This window comes from Chroicocephalus ridibundus, chromosome 18 (genome assembly GCF_963924245.1).
Source record: "Chroicocephalus ridibundus chromosome 18, bChrRid1.1, whole genome shotgun sequence".
In the NCBI taxonomy this organism is placed as follows: Eukaryota; Metazoa; Chordata; class Aves; order Charadriiformes; family Laridae; genus Chroicocephalus; species Chroicocephalus ridibundus.
Genome location: NC_086301.1, coordinates 6728895 through 6749491, shown reverse-complemented (window position 1 = coordinate 6749491; position 20597 = coordinate 6728895). Strand labels below are relative to the sequence as shown.

At 42.4% G+C, this 20597-nt stretch overlaps 1 protein-coding gene across 5 annotated transcripts in view; it reads right to left on the bottom strand.

Moving 5' to 3' along the window:
* ARHGAP32 (Rho GTPase activating protein 32) overlaps positions 1-20597 on the bottom strand; it is a 254756-nt gene that overhangs the window by 145696 nt on the left and 88463 nt on the right. For all 5 annotated transcript variants that reach the window (XM_063355088.1, XM_063355086.1, XM_063355087.1 and 2 more), the window contains exon 2: positions 13241-13349. In XM_063355088.1, the coding sequence (XP_063211158.1) occupies positions 13241-13348 (108 nt within the window). In that variant the 5' untranslated portion in view covers position 13349. The remainder of the gene's footprint in view (positions 1-13240; positions 13350-20597) is intronic.

Below are 20597 nucleotides of genomic sequence, written 5' to 3'. Positions count from 1 at the left end.
TTTGTGCACAGGGACACCAAGAGCTATTCCAAATCTTGGGTACCAACTCGCTACACAAAGCTGGTTCGGCATCAACTTCTTTGCAGAGCTTCCTTTGCGACGTTAAAAGGAAACTGTCCTACAAACATGTCCTGCTCACTGCGAGGTAGAAGATGATAGCTCATTAGCACTGTCCTGCTTCTGCCAATTACTGAAGCACAGAGAAAGAAAAAGAATAAATACGGCTCGTCTCAGCTTCATACCGCACAGCCACTAACGCACTCCAGGGAAGGAGCTCTCTCCACTCCCACTTCATATGTTGTAACAACTATCCCGGTTCTCCCCAATAAATAAATCAACAAAGCAGAGGAAAAGCGCTGTCACTAAGCTACTACAAATAACTCCAAATGAAAGGTCCCAATTCTGCAGCATTTAGCTGCCCCAGCACTATCCCTAAAAGGATTAAAATGTACCTGAGCACAGGAAAGCTGTAACTGGGTCGCTCTTTTGAACGGAAGAAATTAATGGGAATCGATGACGATACAACATTCATCCACCAGTGCCAGCGGTACGGTGGCAATATGATGGAAACGTAAGTATTTGCCAAGTTCCTCATAGTACCACTTTCCACTGATTCATGCAGTGGATGCAAATGAGTTTCCTAAATATTTGCATACAGGATGTTTGTGTCACTTTAACACATTTCAGCTACATTTTTCAGAGCTGCTTGAGATGTTTGGACACATTTAAAATGAAGAAGCAATTGCATCTGGTTTACGTACCCAGGTCCGACAATCTCACCTTAAACAAAAATATCTGCTTGTTATATTACAGCAGCTTTACCAAAGAAGCAAAAAATAAAAATAAATACCCCTGCTCCAACTCTACGTTTCCCAGTCGACCATCTGAAGCCTTAATGCCCGTGCTGTTCACGCTCCGAGCAGCAGAGCGCAGCACCGGCACATTTAATAACCACCCAGAGGGCAGCAAAGCTGCAAACCAAGGACGAGCTCCTGGGCTGGTACCCAAGGGATCTGCGTACCCCTGGATATTTCCAGAAGTTGGCTAGGTACCCTCGCTCAGAAAAGAGCACGGCAGCAGAGAAATTTTACCCTTAGGAGTGCAAGGGTCCAGCATACTCCGATTACAGCAATCCAAGCCTCTGTGTGCAAAGAAATACCTTTGAGATGCAACAGAAAAGCACAAATATGGTTTTCGGAACGAGGAACAGCTGGGACCTTTTAATTTTATAAAAGTTTGGGTTTTTTTTTTTAATTCAAGTCATCACTTAGCTCCTCACCTAGTGCAAACGTCTTGATCCCTGTTGCAAAGATAAAAGAAACATCCTTTCTGACGTGCTGGCGGACAGCTGGCTCGTGTGCAGGCTAAAGGCCAGAATGGCTGGAGTCATTAGAGGCAGTGCTGACTTTTTTATTTACCGTTCGGTTCGGGGACTGCGGAACGTGGGGAAACACTTACTCAGACAGAGATGCCTTTAAAATCTCATGGTGAATGAGAAAGGAGAGAGAGGAAAGCCAGTGAAAAAATGACAAGTGCTTCCAGTAGGGAAACTCTGAATCCTGGCTATGCACAGTCTTAATCCCATGTCTAAGAAATCTGCATTCAATAAAGAACATACTTTTAACGTGTATCATTTTTTGAGTTTAATTCCATTTTCCACATTCCCTATCAATGCTGAATTGTTGTAGCCAGTCCTTATTGCATGGCATGGTTAGCAGTGAATTCTTCGCTTTGAAAAGACCACACAGGATGTGTTTTTTCTACTCCCAGCTTCTCCCCTCCAAAGCAGGGAAAAAATAAGAAAAGAAAAGAGAAAAAAAAAACAAACCAAAAACTTTTAAGCATTGCCATGAGCTGGCAAATTAAGGGAAACCTCTCATTCCTGAGACTTAGCATTATAGAGGAGTTAGTCCAGGGCATCCATTTACCATAGTTTAAAGGATCAGCCTGGAATGAACAAAGAACAAATTCTTAACTATTCATCTACTGTGTTTTCAAATAAAGTTTGCTAGCTCACAGATAGGGGGCTAAAACCATCTCCAGCTCACACGTAAAACAACTGATTTGGTAAGTGGACGCTGAGACACAGAATAAGCAGCCTGGCAGCTCTATGAACCTACTTTGGCAGTATTATTGTCACTGTGACCAAAGTTCTCCTCTGTAAAGTGGGGAGATTTTATGTCACAGCAAGGTTTCCTAAGCATCCTTAAAGAGATGCATGGACTTGCACCGATTCTCTGCAATGAATCAAACGCACCCAAAGGATGGTGGTTATTTCCAGCAAAACAGTCCCACACTTGTGTTTTCTTTCATCGCTATCATTTGTTTTAGAGACAAAAACGGATGCACCAAGCCAAACGGAATGGTTGGATACAGAGGGCAACATTAGCATGATAACCACCAGCCAGCTTGATGTTTGGCTGTGACATTGCCATAGTGAAGCAGCAGCAAGATCTCCTTATTGCCATTCACAAAGATCTTGGCCCCGGGAGCCGCAAGGGTACAGTACACAGCCTCGCATAATGGCATACTGCCGAAGGAATGGACTTTAAGAACAAAAATCCCCCATACAATATGCGTGGGAAAGGCAGCCAGGGTTAGAGTCCTTCTCTGTACAGCCTACAAAATAAATTTTAGAAAAAAGGCACAGAAAATAGAATATCCAATAAGCACAATACGTCAATTCCAGTTTCTTGTTGGCTAAAAAAAAAAAAAAAAAAGACTCCCAAAATCCCAGACCCTGTTTGATGCACAATTCCTACAGACGCTTGGTTTCACAGCGGGAGGAGGGGTCCTAAACATGGCTTAGTTATAAAAGGACAAGTGGAGCTTTGGGTTGTTATGGTAGAAAGCAATTTCTCATCACACAAAAACCAACAAGAGATGAATTCAGCCTGAAACTAGCAAATGCCCCTCTGGTAAGTCCCCTGGCCATAGGCAGTGATTATGCAAATAACAATGTTATGTTGTGTTATGTTATAGGTATAAATCGGCTTAGAAACTGAAGAATTTTCCCAATGCCATAGAAGAAAGATTGGGAAAGTGGAAAAAACAGCAGCCTGACATTTAACCCAAATATCTGAGTCAGTGGAGTTAACTTGAATTTATGTTTATGCATGTAAAGCCAGCCTGGACTCAGCTTTTTGTTTATAAAAAGAGCTGTTTCCAATGGCACAAAATACAAAACCGGTATATGATCCACTCATTTTCCAAACCCTTACAATAACGCAGTAATGTGAAGAATGTGCCTACTTGTAACATGCAATTTATACCATAAGCTGTCCATAAACTTCTGAACAACAGGACAAAAGGGTCAGTTCATTAACTTTGCTGAGGGTTTATCCTGGCCTGTGATCACAGCCCTGCCCCGGCTGAGCCACTGGAGAGCCCCCGGCTGCTGGTCACAAACTGGGCAGGATTCAGCCCTTAAAGCTGCCGTCCAGACCCTGCTCAGCCTCAAAGAGCCACTTCTCTGCACCAGGTTAGCAAAGACGAAGCAATGCTGGCAAACCTGGGGTGACATCGCTCTCCAGACATGGCCCAACGTCCCTCGGGTGAGGTCAGAACAGGACACCTGATGCATGCAAGGGTCTGTCCAGGCTACTGGGCAGCAAAACTGGGAAGGTGAATGACGACTACTTCCTCTCCTCACCAAGAACATGAACTCTGCAGAAACTGATGGTGAGAATCTTCACCCTCCAAGGATGTTTTCTCACGTTCATAAAATTATCAGCTAAAACCGAGGGATTATTTTTTTCCCCCTCTAAAGGTCAATATTTAAGGAAAAGAACAGAGACTGAGACGTAAAACCAAAAACATATGCACAAAGGAAAAAAAACCAAAATGAATTAAGACGACATTCCTGCACATGGGTGCAGCTCTAACACACCAGACCGTTCAGACTAGGAAACCAAGAGCAGTCAGGTAGCCACATACAAACACAGGGGGAAATCTTGTGCCAGAAAGCAAGAATCAACAGTTAAAACTTTGGATTCTGCAACCATACCAAGAAGCGACCGGAGATGTTTTCAAGCTGAAAATATTTGCTTGCAGTACAAGCCACAGAGCAAAGCAAGAACACAGCGACCCTAAAACTTCTTTTACACTCCCTGAACCAGAAGGTGCATCAGGAGCGCTGTTAGCCTGAGGGCACAGTTTCAGGACAGCCTGGCTGGAAGAGGTAAAGCCCATTTTCTAAACTCCCACCCCAATCAGTCAGCCCCAGGCTGCTCTCTCCTACTTCCTCCCACTGCAGCTGCAGCTCTTTTAGCGGCTACAGCACAAGTTCCTGAAACAATCCAGATTAAAAAAGAAAGAGGAAAGCTGAACTTCTTTGGGGGGATTATTTTTAAATGAGATGAGCTCAGTGATTCCCTTCCCAACTCTTCACCCCAGAAACTCTCTCACCGTAACTGTCCTAAGACGGTCCTCTGTCGCATGGGAGGTGGGAAGGAATAATCAAAGACAGAAACTTCTTAAAGTAGATTTCTGCAACAAAGAAGCCCGGTGTACTCTGAATCCACAGAAGAGCGCATCCAGTCCTGCACGGATATCATGGAGTTGATAAATTTGCTGATATTATAGAGAACGGCAGTGATTTTCAGTCTGAAACTCTGCAAAGCAGCTCTGATGTCTGCTCACAGGAGGCGAAACATCCTCACATCATCGGGTCACAGCCACAACCCTATGGATCCTACGCTAGCCGAGGAAAATTAACTAAAGGAGACACACTGGCTTCTAGGGCGAGAAAAAAAGCCTTACTCGATGGAAAAAGCACTTGTAGCAAGCCCCTCCAGCATCCATTATGAATTTTCATGGAACAACCTTAAAGCAAAGATGAAGTGTTCCGACTGCTGGTGCAAAAGCATTGGGCTTTGCAGCCAGGATCATCTGTGCCCCAGCAACCACCATATCTGATCACGCAGAGCTCCACCAACCCAGCGGTGACCAATATACATGTAGCAAGGCAGAACTGTATGGAATTATTTAAATCAAAAAATCAGGCTAAAGATTACCAACACTTTCAGGGAATAATTCACCACTTTATAATTAAGAAGGCTGAATCATGGCAGAAAAAATTTATGCCTACAACCTTCAGCAAGGCAATATATACACTGACGTGTTTTGTTTGTCTCTTGGGGTTATCTTGGGGGTGGGAATGGAAGGGGATGGATGAGCAAACTATTGACAGCCCTTCAAAAACTCTTCCATCTTTTTTCGCATTATGGTAACTAAGAAGCAATGAACATCGATTTAAAAAAAAAATAAACAACAACTACTCATTTGTAAGAGACTCCTTCCCTGGGTGTTCCATCTTATTTTTAAGCAGCTGGGACTGGAGAAGAAGTGATTGACAGATAAGTAAATTACAAGTTTTATCTCCCAAATAAGTACATTTCAAACAAATGTGACATTTCTTATAGTATGACAACAAAACATGAGTAAAAAGAGATCATCTTTTGGAATAGGGTAGGAAGAAAAGAGGAGGAGGGTCACGACAGCGTAATCCTGTCTTCAGAGCACATCTCATATTGCCTCTAGAAATTCAAGTAGTGAATAACCTGGACTAATTACAACAGCAGCACCAGCCATCAGAACAGCATCACCGCGCTGTCACCAACAGGCAGCTTGTCTGACCAAGGGGGGGTAATTGTAAAAGATACTGGGTAGGAAGCTGTTCGAAATTGAACGTAAAATTCTACAAACTATAACCCAAGGAATTCAGACTGGACATTCACAGACCAGCACACGCCACACAGCTGCTACTGGTACGACATCCGAGCCCAGCGCTTCACTCGCAGTGGGATCAACAGGCACCCGGGCTCCCTAAGGCCTTGGTAACCCCGGCGTCAGTGGCCACATTAACGCCTGCCTCGCCTACCTGTGCCTCTGCCATTGCTGGAAGCAATTACACTCCAATGCCATCTTTACCTTTTTAATTGCCATTATCACCTACAACCATACAAGAACAAATACAAGTGGTGGTGTATAAACACGACCTGAATATTTCACTTAGTAACACACTGTACTTACTGATGTGCATCAGACACACTTCGAAAGAGATACATACGCAAAATGCAAAATCAGGGTGCATGAAAACTGGTGATCACGGTGAACAACAAACTTTACCGATCCAGCCTCGGCAAATCCTAAATCCTTCCTTCTTTGCTAAATGTTACATATCCACAGATTTTAAAACAGAAATATATAAAATGCAATCTTTTTCTCCTGGATCAACACTGTACTGCAAGATTGCACAGACTGTAAAGAAAGTAAATGTAACTAGAAACAATTGCTTCCATAGCATCTCCAATGAAAATTAAAAGATTGCTATAAATTAATACTTACTGCCAAAAATACGGTATCCATTCTGGTTTAATTGAACTCATTTAATTGGCAAACCCAAATGGAAGCCAATGTGCCAATTAAGTGATTGTCCCAATTTTCAAAGATTCTCAGGGACAAGCTTCATGCTGGGAGTCAGCCTTTGAAACAAAAACGACTCTCTAACCAAGAGGGAGAGAAAGAACCACACACAACAAGCTAATACCTTGCCAAAAGCTTAACAAGGGGAAAAAATACTTGATTTACGCAGCAATAACAAGGCAAACAAGTTATGTGAACTGAAAATATAGGTTACTGGTACAATGCCAGACCAGAACTGTTTTGACCAAAATATTATTACAGCCCGATGACGGCTTGGTGTGCTGTATGGAACATTGTCTCATATCAGCGCCTATATTGCCCACGCTATCTGAAATCCAATTTCTATCCCATCGTTATCGTTGTTAGAAACGGTGCCCTGTGACCTACCTGCCACGCAGCCCAAGCTGCAGTGATTCACATAAAGATGCCACCGAGCGCTGGATGGAGAAGACAAACTACTGCAAGAAGTAGTACTAACTACTGGAGGAGACATACTAACCCAAGCCGAAAGCCTGAAAGCCTTCATCAGCACAAAACTAACCTCCAAACCTTAAGGTAACATTTTCCATTGCATTTAAGAAACGCAAGGACTCTTAAGACGTAGAGCCAACTGCTGGAGCATAGTATCTAAAGTCCATTTCCGCCGAATTGTCCAAGTCGTTCGAAAAACAAGAGAAAAACAGAATTTCAGCTTCCTTTCTACTAAAACTTTGCCTTGCACTTGAGAGCTTAAAACTTTGGACTTTCAAAAAGAACGTACAGGTAGGCATTCAGAGCTCAAAAGTAGTCTTTTTCCCAAAGTCTGAATATATTTATTTTTTATATATATCTGTAACCCGTCTGAAAACAGGATCAGTCTAACAAAACTGTCGGCACCGTTACTTAAGAGCTCACACCCAGATACCCAGCTGTAAAATTCTGGTGTCGGTTCATACGCATACAAAGCACGAAGAGCTGTAAGCCACAGGTATAAAAAACCCAGAGTGCCAATTTTTACACATTAAAGGGTATTCTATCTATCTATTTTGGTTGTTGCAATGAGATCATTTCAGTAAACCACCTTTTTGAAGACCACCATCATTGACAGGGCCAAGCAAGTGGATTTACCACTTTCCCTTGTTCTGCAGATTTGGCCAGAGTCGCTGGAAGTGTTCATGGTCGCTTGGGTCGGACTGACATACTCAGAAACATGCCTGATGTTTTTTGAATTAAAAAACAACCAACCAAAAATAATTTAAAAAGAAACCCTACGTACTCCTATTTTTTGCATCTATTCTTGCAGAAGCCACAATCGAGATCTGGGGCAGCACCGGGCTAAGCGCTGTACAAAGAACAAGAAACAAACCCTGCGCTAAGGAGAGTGAAATCTTTCTTTAAACCTTTACAATTCACTAATCTCTACACACTTTTATAAATTGCGTTTAAAAATAGTTTTCTCGGCGCTCACGTCCCAGATTTAACAGAGTGATATATTGAGGTCTCATTAAAAAGCCTTTATTACCTTCACAAGCCATGGTACCTTACCTTAACTAGTATCAAATGCTGAAAATATTACACATCTCGGAACCCACCTGACCTGATAGAAGAACTAAGATTATTCCAGGGAGTTCATAGGACAGACTCTAACCCCTCTGCCTTTCTGAAACATTTATAGGCTTGTATTTTCCCTAAGAAAATTCCACCAGCATAAGCCAAAAAGGACGATGAGTACCAATTGCCAACTACCTGCCGCCTTGTTCACTTATGCATTTGACAAATTCAAGGATTCATAACGGTTTCGCATCAGTAATTTAGAAGTTCCTGCATCCCATCGCTTCTAGGCAGCCTGGTTATAAACCAGTAACACTTGGGGATACTACGGCTATCATCTCAATAACCTCATTATGGGCAATCGGACTTCTAGATCCAAAGGCAGAGGTGCACCGGGATGGGAAAGGCTGATTTCCCGAAGGTGAAGAACTCCTGGTCACTTCCAGCCGTGATCCGCTCACAAATGAATCCCTGCAGACCTTCACTGCGGGATGTGACAGGGTGTCGGGACGATCGTCTGTATTCTTGTGCTCAGGGCACTATGGAAAAAAAATCCCATAGTAAATAAACCTACCGCAGCTTTAGGGACTCCTATTTTGAAAGCTTCCAAAACTGAAAGCAGTGGCATACACTGTGACAAACCCGACCTTTTCAGAAACACACACAAAAGAAATCCTATTTCTAGCTTTGGAGTGAGTATATTCACCTTATCTCCACTGCTTTCCAGATATCTCCTTATCTCAGGTTAATGCAGCTTCAGGTGGCATCTTTCTCCGACAGCATAATTTCAACAGGGTGCATAAATAGATTTTTGTGTTTATCTCACTGTCTTAATCCTGCTTCCCCACAAAATTTAGACAAATGGAAGAAAAAGGGGATAGAGCGTGCGTGTCTGTGAGCACAGCAGCCTGCTGTCAGCACGCTGCGTTTAAAACATTGCCACTTACTGAACTCCTAGAGAGGTGCCGAAAGCAAGTCCGATGGTCAATAACATAAGGTAAACGCAATATTAAGTACAAATATCAATTTATGCTAAAGTTAATGACAGGCTGAGGACAGCTGTTTTGCAGGCTCATATGAGAAATATTATATAAAGGCTCTCTTTCACAACTTCGTTTCTTGTAACATAGAAATAAGAGAACTCTTCAGGAACTTCCCTTTAAAAAGCCATTACTATCTCAGAGAAAGGTTAGAAAATCCATATACTGCAATATTACTTGGCTCAAATACAGCTTTTCATCCCTAGAACTCAGGAGTGTTCTACAAAGACAGTCAATATCATCAACCGCATTTTCCAAACTGGAGCAGAGACAGAAAGAACCAGCGTGTGTGAAGGTTACCCAGCAGGCCTGCAGCGCCGCGGGAATAGGAGGCTGAGACAGGGAGAAAAACGGTAAATCTAATATGACCAATTTCTAAAAATACAGAACACCAGTCGGGGGGCGAATACAAAATATAGCAGTCCTTTAGGACTACTCAGGCAGCTGCCGTATTAGCTAACTCCCATAAAGTCTGTCCATCCAGTGTTGCGTCTCAAACCTGCACCCGGGATTTCAGAACTACCAGGGAGTTTCAAGAACCAGCAGAAGTACCCAAAGAAACCAGGTCTCCAATACAAAATCACCTGCCCTTCTGCTAAACCACAAACAAGAAACTCCTTTTAAAAAGGAGATGAAAGTATAAATAATAAAGGTAAAAAAAAGGACAATAAAAGTAGTATCAAAGGACTAAAGCTACTCAGGTAGAGTAAGAGTGCGAGAATAAACTGGCAATGACAGAAATATTAAAAACAGAGTTTCTGCCCTACCTTATATTTACAGTATAAGAGGATATTCAACCTCCATATGTTTAGAAAGATCTTTAGGGTGTTTTATTTTTTATTAAGAAATAGCTCTGGAAACAAAGCATTTATATAAATTAATAATAAGCACTTTGAAATATATTGCGGATAAAAGGGGGGAGGGAGAGTAGGGACAACTGGTATGTGTTCATCTAACTGTGAATGCAGAAATCGCCTTTTCCCAAAGTACAAAAACATGTACAAAGACAAAGTTCAAGAGCCAAACGAATAAGCATCACCGGTCTGTCGACTGTGTCAGAATTTCCCGAGCCCTCCCTAGGTTGCTCGTCAGCATTTGCTCACCTGGCAGAAGGTGACATTCATTTAACATGACAAAGCCTTGCACCCAGTTGGCTCCTCGCCTGTCTGCCACGGGAAGCGATGGAGAGGAGAAGACACCACAGCTATGGCCAACTCCTCCAACGCCCGCAGCCTCCATCCTCCAGAGGCTGGAATCAAAAGCAACAGCAAAACTTGAACTCCGCAACTAACCAAAAATTAAATGTATTATGCCACTACGAGTTACTTGCACACCACGTCAGGAGCGTGCTCTGGGTAAAGGCTAAACCAGAGGCTGCTGAAAAAACAAAATGAAAGAAAAGAGCAAGGAAAAAAAATCGCAGGCTTAAAATGACCAGGAAAAAGACAGAATACAGTAGACGCACTGGTTAAGCAGAGAATAGGGTGACAGTGTTGAACACCGTCCTGTAAATATTTACATCTTGTAAATATTACCTTCTGACTGGACATAAGGCAGGGGTTGAAAGTGGAAATTTGATTCATTCGGCACAGTAAACACGAGCAGCGAGGTTTTTCCTACCCGTCTACAATGCATTGAGAGGACCATAAGGTCAAAGTAAGGCTGTAAGCACAAATGCAAGCCATCATAAATACAGGTTCGGTAGCTTTACACGTAGTCCTGTGCTTCATCACACCAAATCATTGTGCAGCAAGTCTCAGATGTGAATTTTCTTGTTTATTGTCCTCTAAATCTTTTTTTTATAGCTACCTGGACTGTTCAGTGTGTGTATTGCAGGCATGCAAGAGGACATGTTCTAAAAAGTGAATTAATAGTTAGCACAGTGAGAAGAACATTATGCAAACGTGTAGGTTGCAGTATAGAGCCGAACACTGAAGAAGGTCCATGAGCACAACAGCCTTGATGAGAACAGGGAAAGCATCAAGGCAGAAGAGGTGAACCTTGCCTTCATTGCAAATCAACAATGGAAAAAAACAACAGCAAATGAGCTATGCCAGCTAACTTGTGTTACAGGTGGAGAGACTGAATTACAGACTCACATTCCTGAGACACACCTTGAGGTTACAGACAGCAGCAGGGTGTCAAGCAGTGATTTACAGAGACTCCCAGCTCCAAGGTGTTGCCAAGCACGATGCGCTGCTGAGGAACGCTGATTAGAACAGACACTGCTCTCACACAGGCGGCACCAGCGTGAGCTGCTGGCCAAGGTGGAGAGAAGGAAAAAATACCCACATATGAGAAAAATCATACTTAAAGAGTGATAGTTGCAAAAAGTCAAAATTAACAGCAGATAAGCAAGGAGTCAAGCAGAGCGACGCACACAGAAAATACCAGCAGGCAAAAACGCTGGTGATGTCTAAGTTTTAGGTTGGTTTTTTTTTGACTTGAAAATGAAGTTTGGAACAAAATACTATCATTGTATTATATGGGGTTCGATAATGCTTTTAAATAGTAAAACATAGTTCCCCTGTTAAAATTAAAATAAATACCTGGCTCATTGGTTGTTTATTACCTAAACGTTTTCTGAACATTGTATAAAGAACAGCTAATACAAAATCTATTTCACATTAATGGTGCCTTAATCTTCAGACAGTCCACTGGGATGAATACCCTCAGCCCCACTCATCGGATGACCCTGCCTGCCCTGCAGTACAGCTAAATCCAGCCCAGCTCTCACGCTGCTGCCGCACTGCTGCCAGTCCCGGAGCAGAGAACATATGGCCCTGCCACTGCCACATGATCCACTGAGAGGGAAAAATTGTCACCGATGCCACACGGCAGTAAGTAACCTTAGCCAGGCTGCTGGACTGCCCACCCCTCAAGAGCGTCGCTGTCCTAGAATGTTCCTGACCTTCCCCCACCCCCAAGGTCTATCACAGAAGGCAATTTCCTCTTCAGCTTACTATAGTCATGAGGCAGTTTAGAAAATCTGAAAATAACAAACAAGATACAACTTCCAGAAGCTCCTATACTGAAACAAAGCAGGCCAAGCTACTGTGAGGTAAAGGAACTTCACAAAACCACCTAATCAGATTGCCCTATTTGGCTGCTAATAAAATAACTTCTGACCTTCCGAGCTCAGCAAATGCTAGAGGGAGCTGGGAAAGTGGAACTGCAGGTACTTTACACACTCATTTAAAAAGAAAACAAATATATCAAGGCTATATGGTTGTCTGTGGCCCGCTGCCCGCTTGTAGTGCCTTCTGTAAGCATGCGAACAGCACCTTTGTGGTTGCTCTTCTGCAATTCTGTTCCCCCTGATGATAGGGCAGCTTTCAGGCTGACGTTTTCTTTCTATAGACTTAGCCAGCATTTCGCTAAAAATCTTACTCTTCCACAATGCTGCATGCTTCAAAGAGCATGTTTTGACAAGAAGTTCCCTTTACGCTCAAAAGTCTTGCTGAAAAAGAGGTTAATGCAGACTGAAAATCGTTGTGACATTATGGACCTTTTAATTGGTTACTAGACCTGCTTTGGGGCACATATTAATAGGGCAGAAGCGTTATGCATGCTCCCGCTCTCCCTCCTTGACAAACTGCCAGAGGAAGGAAAGTATTTTGGTCTTGTTGAAAGTACTAGGCAATCCATTTAAAAATATGAAACTTAGGGAACGTAAATCAATGCGTAACTAGAATATAAGAGCTCCCCAGTTCAAGAAGGACGGGGAACTGCTGGAGAGGGGACAGCAAAGGGCTACCAAGATGCCGAGGGGACTGGAACACCTCTCTCACGAAGAAAGGCTGAGGGACTTGGGTCTCTTCAGTCTAGAAAAAAAAGACAACTGAGGGGGGGATCTCATCAACACTTATAAATACTTCAAGGGTGGGTGCCAGGAGGATGGGGCCAGGCTCTTTCTAGTGGTGCCCGGGGACAGGACAAGGGGTAACGGGCACTAACTTGAGCACAGGAAGTTCCACCTAAACACGAGGAGGAACTTCTTCACCCTGAGGGTGGCAGAGCCCTGGCACAGGCTGCCCAGAGAGGTGGTGGAGTCTCTGTCTCTGGAGACATTCCAACCCCGCCTGGATGTGTTCCTGTGCCACCTGCTCTGGGTGACCCTGCTCTGTCAGGGGGTTGGACTAGACGGTCTCCAGAGGTCCCTTCCAACCCCTGCCATTCTGTGATTCTGTATCTTGTTCAAAACCAAACATGATGTATATAGAAAAAGCAAGGAGGTGTTTTACCATAGCGCTGAGGGTCTCCTCCCAGTCTGGCCTTTCCCTAGGATGGATGCTTCTCTGAAGCTCTGGCACAAAGTCATCTTCTTCTGCGTGTACAGAGGACTTCATCATTCTGGAAAGGAAGACAGAGAGGTTTGATGCTGAGTGACCATTTCTGGGTAATGGTACATATAGTCTGTTGTGGTGCTCCGTTACGTGGCTCATATTATGCTATAAATGCTTTTATAAATCTAGAAATCTTACAGACATTTTAGTTTCTCATAATTCCTCATTATACAAGCAGGACAAGAGTATAAATCCGGTGGAGAGATACCTGCACTTCCTTACCAATCAATGGATAATTTTGTTTCATCACTGCACGATTTGCAAGTCTTAAAATGCAGAAAAGTGCAGAGGAGTAATTTCCAGTCGATTTCAAAAAATTGCTTCTATTGCCCAGGCAAACAACATTAGCCTTAAAAGAAGAAACACACAAATTTGATTTCTCAGTTGTCACTGCACGTTTTGCCTAAAACAGAGATAGCATTTTCCATATCTCAGCCTGAATTCTGGTCCCAAGGCCTGAGCCATCAGCTCTCAGAGTTCTTACTGATCATATCTGAAGGGTGAGCACCTTCACCTGCTCCAACTCTGCAGGGATGGCTCAAATCACTCTCATTTTATCAAGGTAAACTTTTCTTCAGATAAAGTGCTGAGTTTCAAATACCCTATGGAATATATTTCAAGCCTTCACAGAGATCAGAGGCTCAAAATCAAAATTTAAAGAGTATTTGTAAAATCTTCTCAGCCATTCCTTCAGACAGCTCTGCTGTTACCGCCAGAGAGCCCCGTTTATATATTGCGCTTGCAGGCAGTATAAATGTGCCTTTGGGGAGATTATGGCGCAGACCTGATGTATCAAAGGCCTGTTGAAGGTCTGGTATTATCCATTCTGGTTTCATAAAATATGAGATTCAGACAGGCTTTTATTTTATTAATAGATCACCATTTATTTACTTTGGGTAACCATTCCGACAATCAACACTGCATCCAGCAGGGCTGCTTTGGCTAAACGTTAACCGTGCTGATTTATGCACCGTTTGACTAACAGGACCGTGGCAAAAGGCATTTCAGAAGACTCCTTTGCTTCAGATCGACATCTGAAGGTCTGAAAGCCCTACATGCTGTTTGCCACAACGGTGTAAGTGGCTGGGCCAAAGACCTCACGATTCTGAAAAATAAGGCCTTCCTCAGGATTTCTAGATGCTTGGGTTTGGCAATACTGCAGTACTGCAGATGTACAAACAGATTCTCAACAAATGATTCCACTTCAGTCTTTTAGTAGCTTTAGTCTAATGCTGTCAGGCAATGGAATAAAAGGAAGGCTAACACGATCAAGACCCACCTTTCTACCCCACAGTTAAAACAAACTGCTTATCAAAATGCACATTTTCTCAGTTTAAAGACTTGAAAATAAAAAGATTGAATTTATATCTTTATCAGCACTTTGGATTACAATTGAATTTACTACACAACTTCTCAGGTTTATGGCAATTCCTCCTGGATTTCTCATCAGAAACCCGGTTTCCTTTCGAGGAGCAAATTTTCTGAATGTCTCAAATGTTGCTGCTAACACTGGGCTGCCCAGGGACACCACTCCTGCTGCCGTTAGGTGAGTAATCACGAGATTTGTCCACGCTCTCTTCCACGCTACCCACCCTCACTCACACCAAGCCCCTGAGGGGCCGTTTGGGTCCAATGTACGGCAGGCACCGCTTCCTAGGAAGCTCACCACACAGAACCTACAGACAGGAGAGGGCAGAGATCGGTAATGAAGATTATAAAATAGATATATACGAATATGCTCTATGTATTACACAAGCTCTATGCTTAGCCTGGTTACAGGCAACTTCGTTTGAAGTTACTCCTGGGAAGACGCTGGTGTCGGCTGTGGAGTAAGACTGAGGGCATAGAGGAGTATGTTCTGCTTGTTACGTTCTATTTGAAAATAACCTTCAGAATCAGACCTGTGTTCTGGGTCTCTGCCCTCCCAGCGGACACACACGGATGCCATAGTACCCAGGCCTTGTTACTAGACTCCAGTCTATTTACTCACATTATTTGTGTAATGTGATTATGCCTACAAAACTCTCCACGATAAACTCTTCCCAAACCCTTCCCACTGAGATCCTGAAATACAGTGCTATTATTCTTCCCACTGAAGGTGTTCTGGACTTCCACTGGAAATAAGAAAAGCTCTGCATGTAAAATTGCATATTGGAAACAGTCGTTTCTTTGAGCATTTGCTAGACTTGTTTAATGGAATATTCTACTACTGGAGGAAATAAAATACTTTGTCACAGCACCACAAAAATATTGGAAACAACACTGAAGATTTTCTCTCTAACACAATTATAAACACTCAGTAACCATCTGTGAACCCTTACTAATCTTTAATAGTAACTAATTCCATGCCCTCTGAGACAAGAGACCAAGGAAGGCTGAAGATGCTACAGGTGATATCAGTCCCTTATATATTAAGGCTAGTGGCTTTTTTCCTCCCTATCCCTGATCTGGATGAAGGAAAATAAACTTTGTGAATTAGCGGCACTGAAACACGGGCAGGAGCAGGGCCAGAAAGGCGGAAGAAGAGGGAAAAAAAGCAGCTCCTCTGCCCTTTCTACATTGTTTCAACAGACTTTACAAGAACTCTGCATTCTCATGGAGAATGAAACTGAAGCTCAGGGTCCCTGGGAAAAGACTCACAAGACTGGCATCCACCTGCAACAACACTTCTAAGCGTTATTTCTGCATCTTCTGGACTTTCTACAGCACTGCAGCCATTCATTTTCAAAGCTGCAGCCTTGTATTTTGGTGGGAGCCTCATTAGAAGCCCCCAAATGAGAAACTGATGACTGCGTAACTGGGAAAGAGCCACGCTGGTGTCAGTCACTGGGAGAAGCATCATAGAAAATGTCCTCTGGGCATGGAAAACCCGAGAGCCGCACAGCAGTCAGACATTGCCATTTTTCCTGGCCTCTCCCCAAGGCAAGCTTGGAAGATTACAGGTATAATCACATGCACACATTTTTATATGCATGTGTATTATGCATACTTGACATTATTTTAATTTATAGAGCAAATAGCACAACATACATATGACTGATTCACCACACATGTCAAGCTGTAACCAGACTAATTATCTTGTTTCTGCCATGGACTGTTTTTCATGGGAGGGGAAAATACCTAGATTCCCACTAGCACTTACACAAAACACTGACACATACATTCTGTAAACATTAAAGGCCAAACAAATTAAAGAAGCTGCTCTGTTCCATAAAGCCTACGTTTGGCTATTTCATGGGGGTTGTAAATGACAAAATTCGCTACAAAATTTAATGCTTGCCTTGAGAACAGAAATGCAATTTTATTTAAAATGCCACTTCTTCAACTGCTTAGCAGCTCTGAATGCCCTTCAAAAGAAATCTGACACCATTATATTAATAAAAGTTCTGGCTGTATAGAGGCCATTAAGCAATCTCTCTTCAGATGAATGAATCCTTCTTCATTGTAAATTGAGAATCAAATGTACTGGAACAAATGTTTACAGGACATTTCACAAAAGGCACAGCCCACATTCACACCCATTCTTGAAGTTCTCTGGTAGGTCAAGTTGATGAATTTCAAGTCAGAGCTTGTACATCTGCACAGGATACAACTGTATCAAGAAAACATCTAATGCCCATTTCCATGTTCTCAAATCCAATTTGCTGGTCCCATCATTTACGGTATCTCCATATCTGCTTATCGGGAATTCCAACATTTCAGTGCAGTTCTCCTGACCGGGCTCCCCTATGGCCCTGTGTTATTGAGCGTTCAGCCCTACCTGCACTCACTACTGCGATGCCTCGCGAGGCTGAAAGCACCTAGAGCAGATAAGCACAGGTGCTTTATAGCACGAGTAAATCAATATTCAGCTCACTGGCCATAAACTCTACAGCTACTTTGTGTTTATAATATTGAAAGTATTAAGTACTGCTTCCACTAAACAATAACCTTCCCTATGGGTTTGGAGGGGTCCCACATCCACAAATACCAAGTGTTCCCACCCTTCTGTTTGCGCGAGAAAGAAAGAATCATAAAAAGTGGGTTTGTGGAAAGAACTCCTTAAATTAAAGGGGGAAGGAGAAAGGACGCAAACTTTAGAATATTGCGGGATTCCTACAAGAATGTTTGTTCCTCTTATTTAAGTTCTTTGGCACGTGCCACGTCCCACTGATAGACCACAGCGGTAGCAGTAACACAATTGTCATGGACTTTGATGTCATCTAGACGCTGATGACACGCAGATTAATGGCTCTCCTCTGGGAGGATATGAGGCTGGTGACAAATTGCTTTCAGAGGTGCCTGATGGTTTGAAAGCCATGTGCTAGCATGGCAGCATGAAGCCTTTTGAATGTCAGACTCCTCATATCAGATAGTTAATTGTCTGCTTGACGGATACTCATTTTGGACTGGCTATATATTTTTTAAATTAAATGCCAAGCGTGATCTTTAGGTTGTGCTCCCCCATAGGGACATCAGGCAATTCAGCTTGCCTTGCTGCTTCTCCCTCAAATGACTTTTCTTTCTGACCTCAATTTGGAAGGTGAGAGCCGATGATAACTGATTTATTAGTTTATTTATTATTTATATAGCACTGTTGTTGTGCCCGGAGATTTCTCAGCCAATGTAAAAGCACAGCTCTGCCCTACAGAACCAACGATTCAAGAGGATTTAGAGCTCTGCAGAAAGTGATGTTTTCTGAGATATAAATTCTACCCAAAAAGCCAAATTCAAATAAGGCCTGTGCTGACACAAATTTATACTGAAAACCAATGAGCATCAACGACTATCTGATAAAAAGCAGTATTTATGCCGCTCAAATAATTTGCACAAAAGGCCAAAATAACAGGCACTAAATGGCACTAAAAAAGAACTACAAAGCTTTGCATTGCTTGCAAACGCGATGTGCAGGGAAGTGTACATCCACTTGGCTCATCTTCCTTGCTCCTAGCAACCATGTTTGTCTTCAATAAGCGCTCTTCACTTTGCCAGTCAACAGATACCGCTCCAGAAAGAGGAGGGCAGCCAAGAGAGCAGCCTGTAACCAAACCGGAATTGCGATGCAGCGCTGCAAGTCCAAGAGTCCGTAGCACTGAGCAGTGCTGCTGGGCACCATCACGAGAATGACCAAGATATTTTATAGACAAATGAGATTCGGGTTTACTTTAGGGCTTCGGGACTTCACTACAGGTGAGGCACAGTGCAGAAACCGCAAACTGAACGCTGAGCTTATTAACCCTTCAAGGCATCAACCCACGACAGCCTGGATGCAGCATCCCTGTCTCTCCCCATGGGATCGAGCAGAGAGTTTGCAGGATTCGATCCCACAACTCTCAGTCACAGGTAAGCCAACAGCGAATCGACAGAATGATACCTTAAAAACTCCACTTTAAAATTAACTTGATCAAGATGAGGAGTCACAATGCTACAAACAAAAAAAACAGGAAAAGAACTGCGGATGTCACCATACAATAGATGACAGTGGAATTAAGACAACTCTTCACATCACACAGGTTGCCCCTTATCACCACAAGGAAAGGCAGAAAAATTAGGAAACAAGAACTGAGATCCAGCCCAAACTTCATAAACACTTGGGTAAGAAGTTGGAATCAAGCGAGAAACACTCATACATCTTCATTTGTGACCTCAAACTTACACTACACACCAAAAAAAGGGAAAATGTCATGAGATAGATGGAAAAAAACAACATGCACATACCCTCCCTCAACGCAATTTTCCAAGTAAACTCCGTGTCCATGAAATTAAAACTATTACGGTGGAAAGGAAGAAAATAATCATGCAATATGGAAACTAGAGATAGCTCAAGAGCCCCAGGAAAAATGAAACAAGAGATGGGAATTGAAGGCTGACAGTGCTGACCTGAAAGAGGATTTAATTTCCCATGTTTTAAATCAGCTTTGTCAACACCTTACTGATTACATTATGTCCATCTGTATTATACAAAACAAGATTTCTGAAGTCTGTCTCAAGGATCACACAGAGTGAAGATAGAAAAGACCTACAAGGTCAGCTTGAAGCACACCTCATAAATAAACAAATGGTAAATGGATTGTATTTAATCCTCGACCACAAAATGAAAACCTGGCATAACTAAATGGTTTACTGTGATTGATTCTACAATGTTGAAAGCTGTAATTGCTACTTTTAATGGAAGTTCATAGCCAGGGAGCCAAAATTCAATTGTTTGGGAAGCCATTGCACAAGAAAAATTAATAGAGTAACAGTATATTACAATAAGAGAGTATTTTTTTAAAAATCATTTGAATGAAATATCAGTAAGCACAAACCAAACTGAAGTTTACCCTGTGCACTACCTGCGCTGATAAGGATGTATTTATTGCCTAGTTTAGATCAAGAGTTTTCAGCCTAGTTGAGAACTACCAGGATGAGTGAGCAGAAGTTGAAAAAGAAAGAAAAGCTCATTGCTGCTGTGCAGCTCCTTAGTACATAGGCACCTTTCAAGGAATGTCGTGCTTCGCAGGGAACTTTGGCCACGTGCCCAAATAAAGAGGGCTGAAAATCATCAAGCTGGGGGAACAGAGGTCTTAACAGGATCATCGCTATTGCGAAGACACATTAATTCCATTTTACTTCGATTGTGATTGTTTTCAAAAATGAATCATGTAAATTACAGCTACAAAGATCATTTTAAAACACTTCACGGTATCAGAATTTCTAGCTTTTCCAATATTCAGATTCCAAATTCAGTTTGGTAAAACCATACCTACACCCAGGGAGGCCGAGTCAGATCACCAAGATACTATGATAGAGATGAACGAAACGGGTGATCCTTAATACTAATTATTGTTATTCAACTCTAGAAGGCAACTTACAAGGTCACAAAACAACACTTCATGCATATTTTTAGTCCTGGGGTTTCTATTCCTGCAAAATATTTTTTTAAAGAAAAAATCCCTCTCCCACTTGATGTGCACCACCACCTGTTAAATTAGATTCTCGGCTGTCTGTCAAAAGAGAAACCTTTCTCTGAGGAAGAAAAAAAAAAAAACCCCAAACCCTTTTTTTATTAACCTTTCATTTAAGACTCTAGGACATTAGAAAAACATATTTTTAAAATGAAAGGAAGGAAGTTTTAAGTAAAGTTTTTTAGATCAGCAGTATCACTTGATTAATTTTTTAAAACCGCCCGAGCGGACACCTTAGCTCTTCCACTGTTAAAATACCTCTAACAGAGGGAAGCGGTGACGGCCAATAGAACTGCAGAGATTAATTAACATACTGGTTTCTTGCCCTG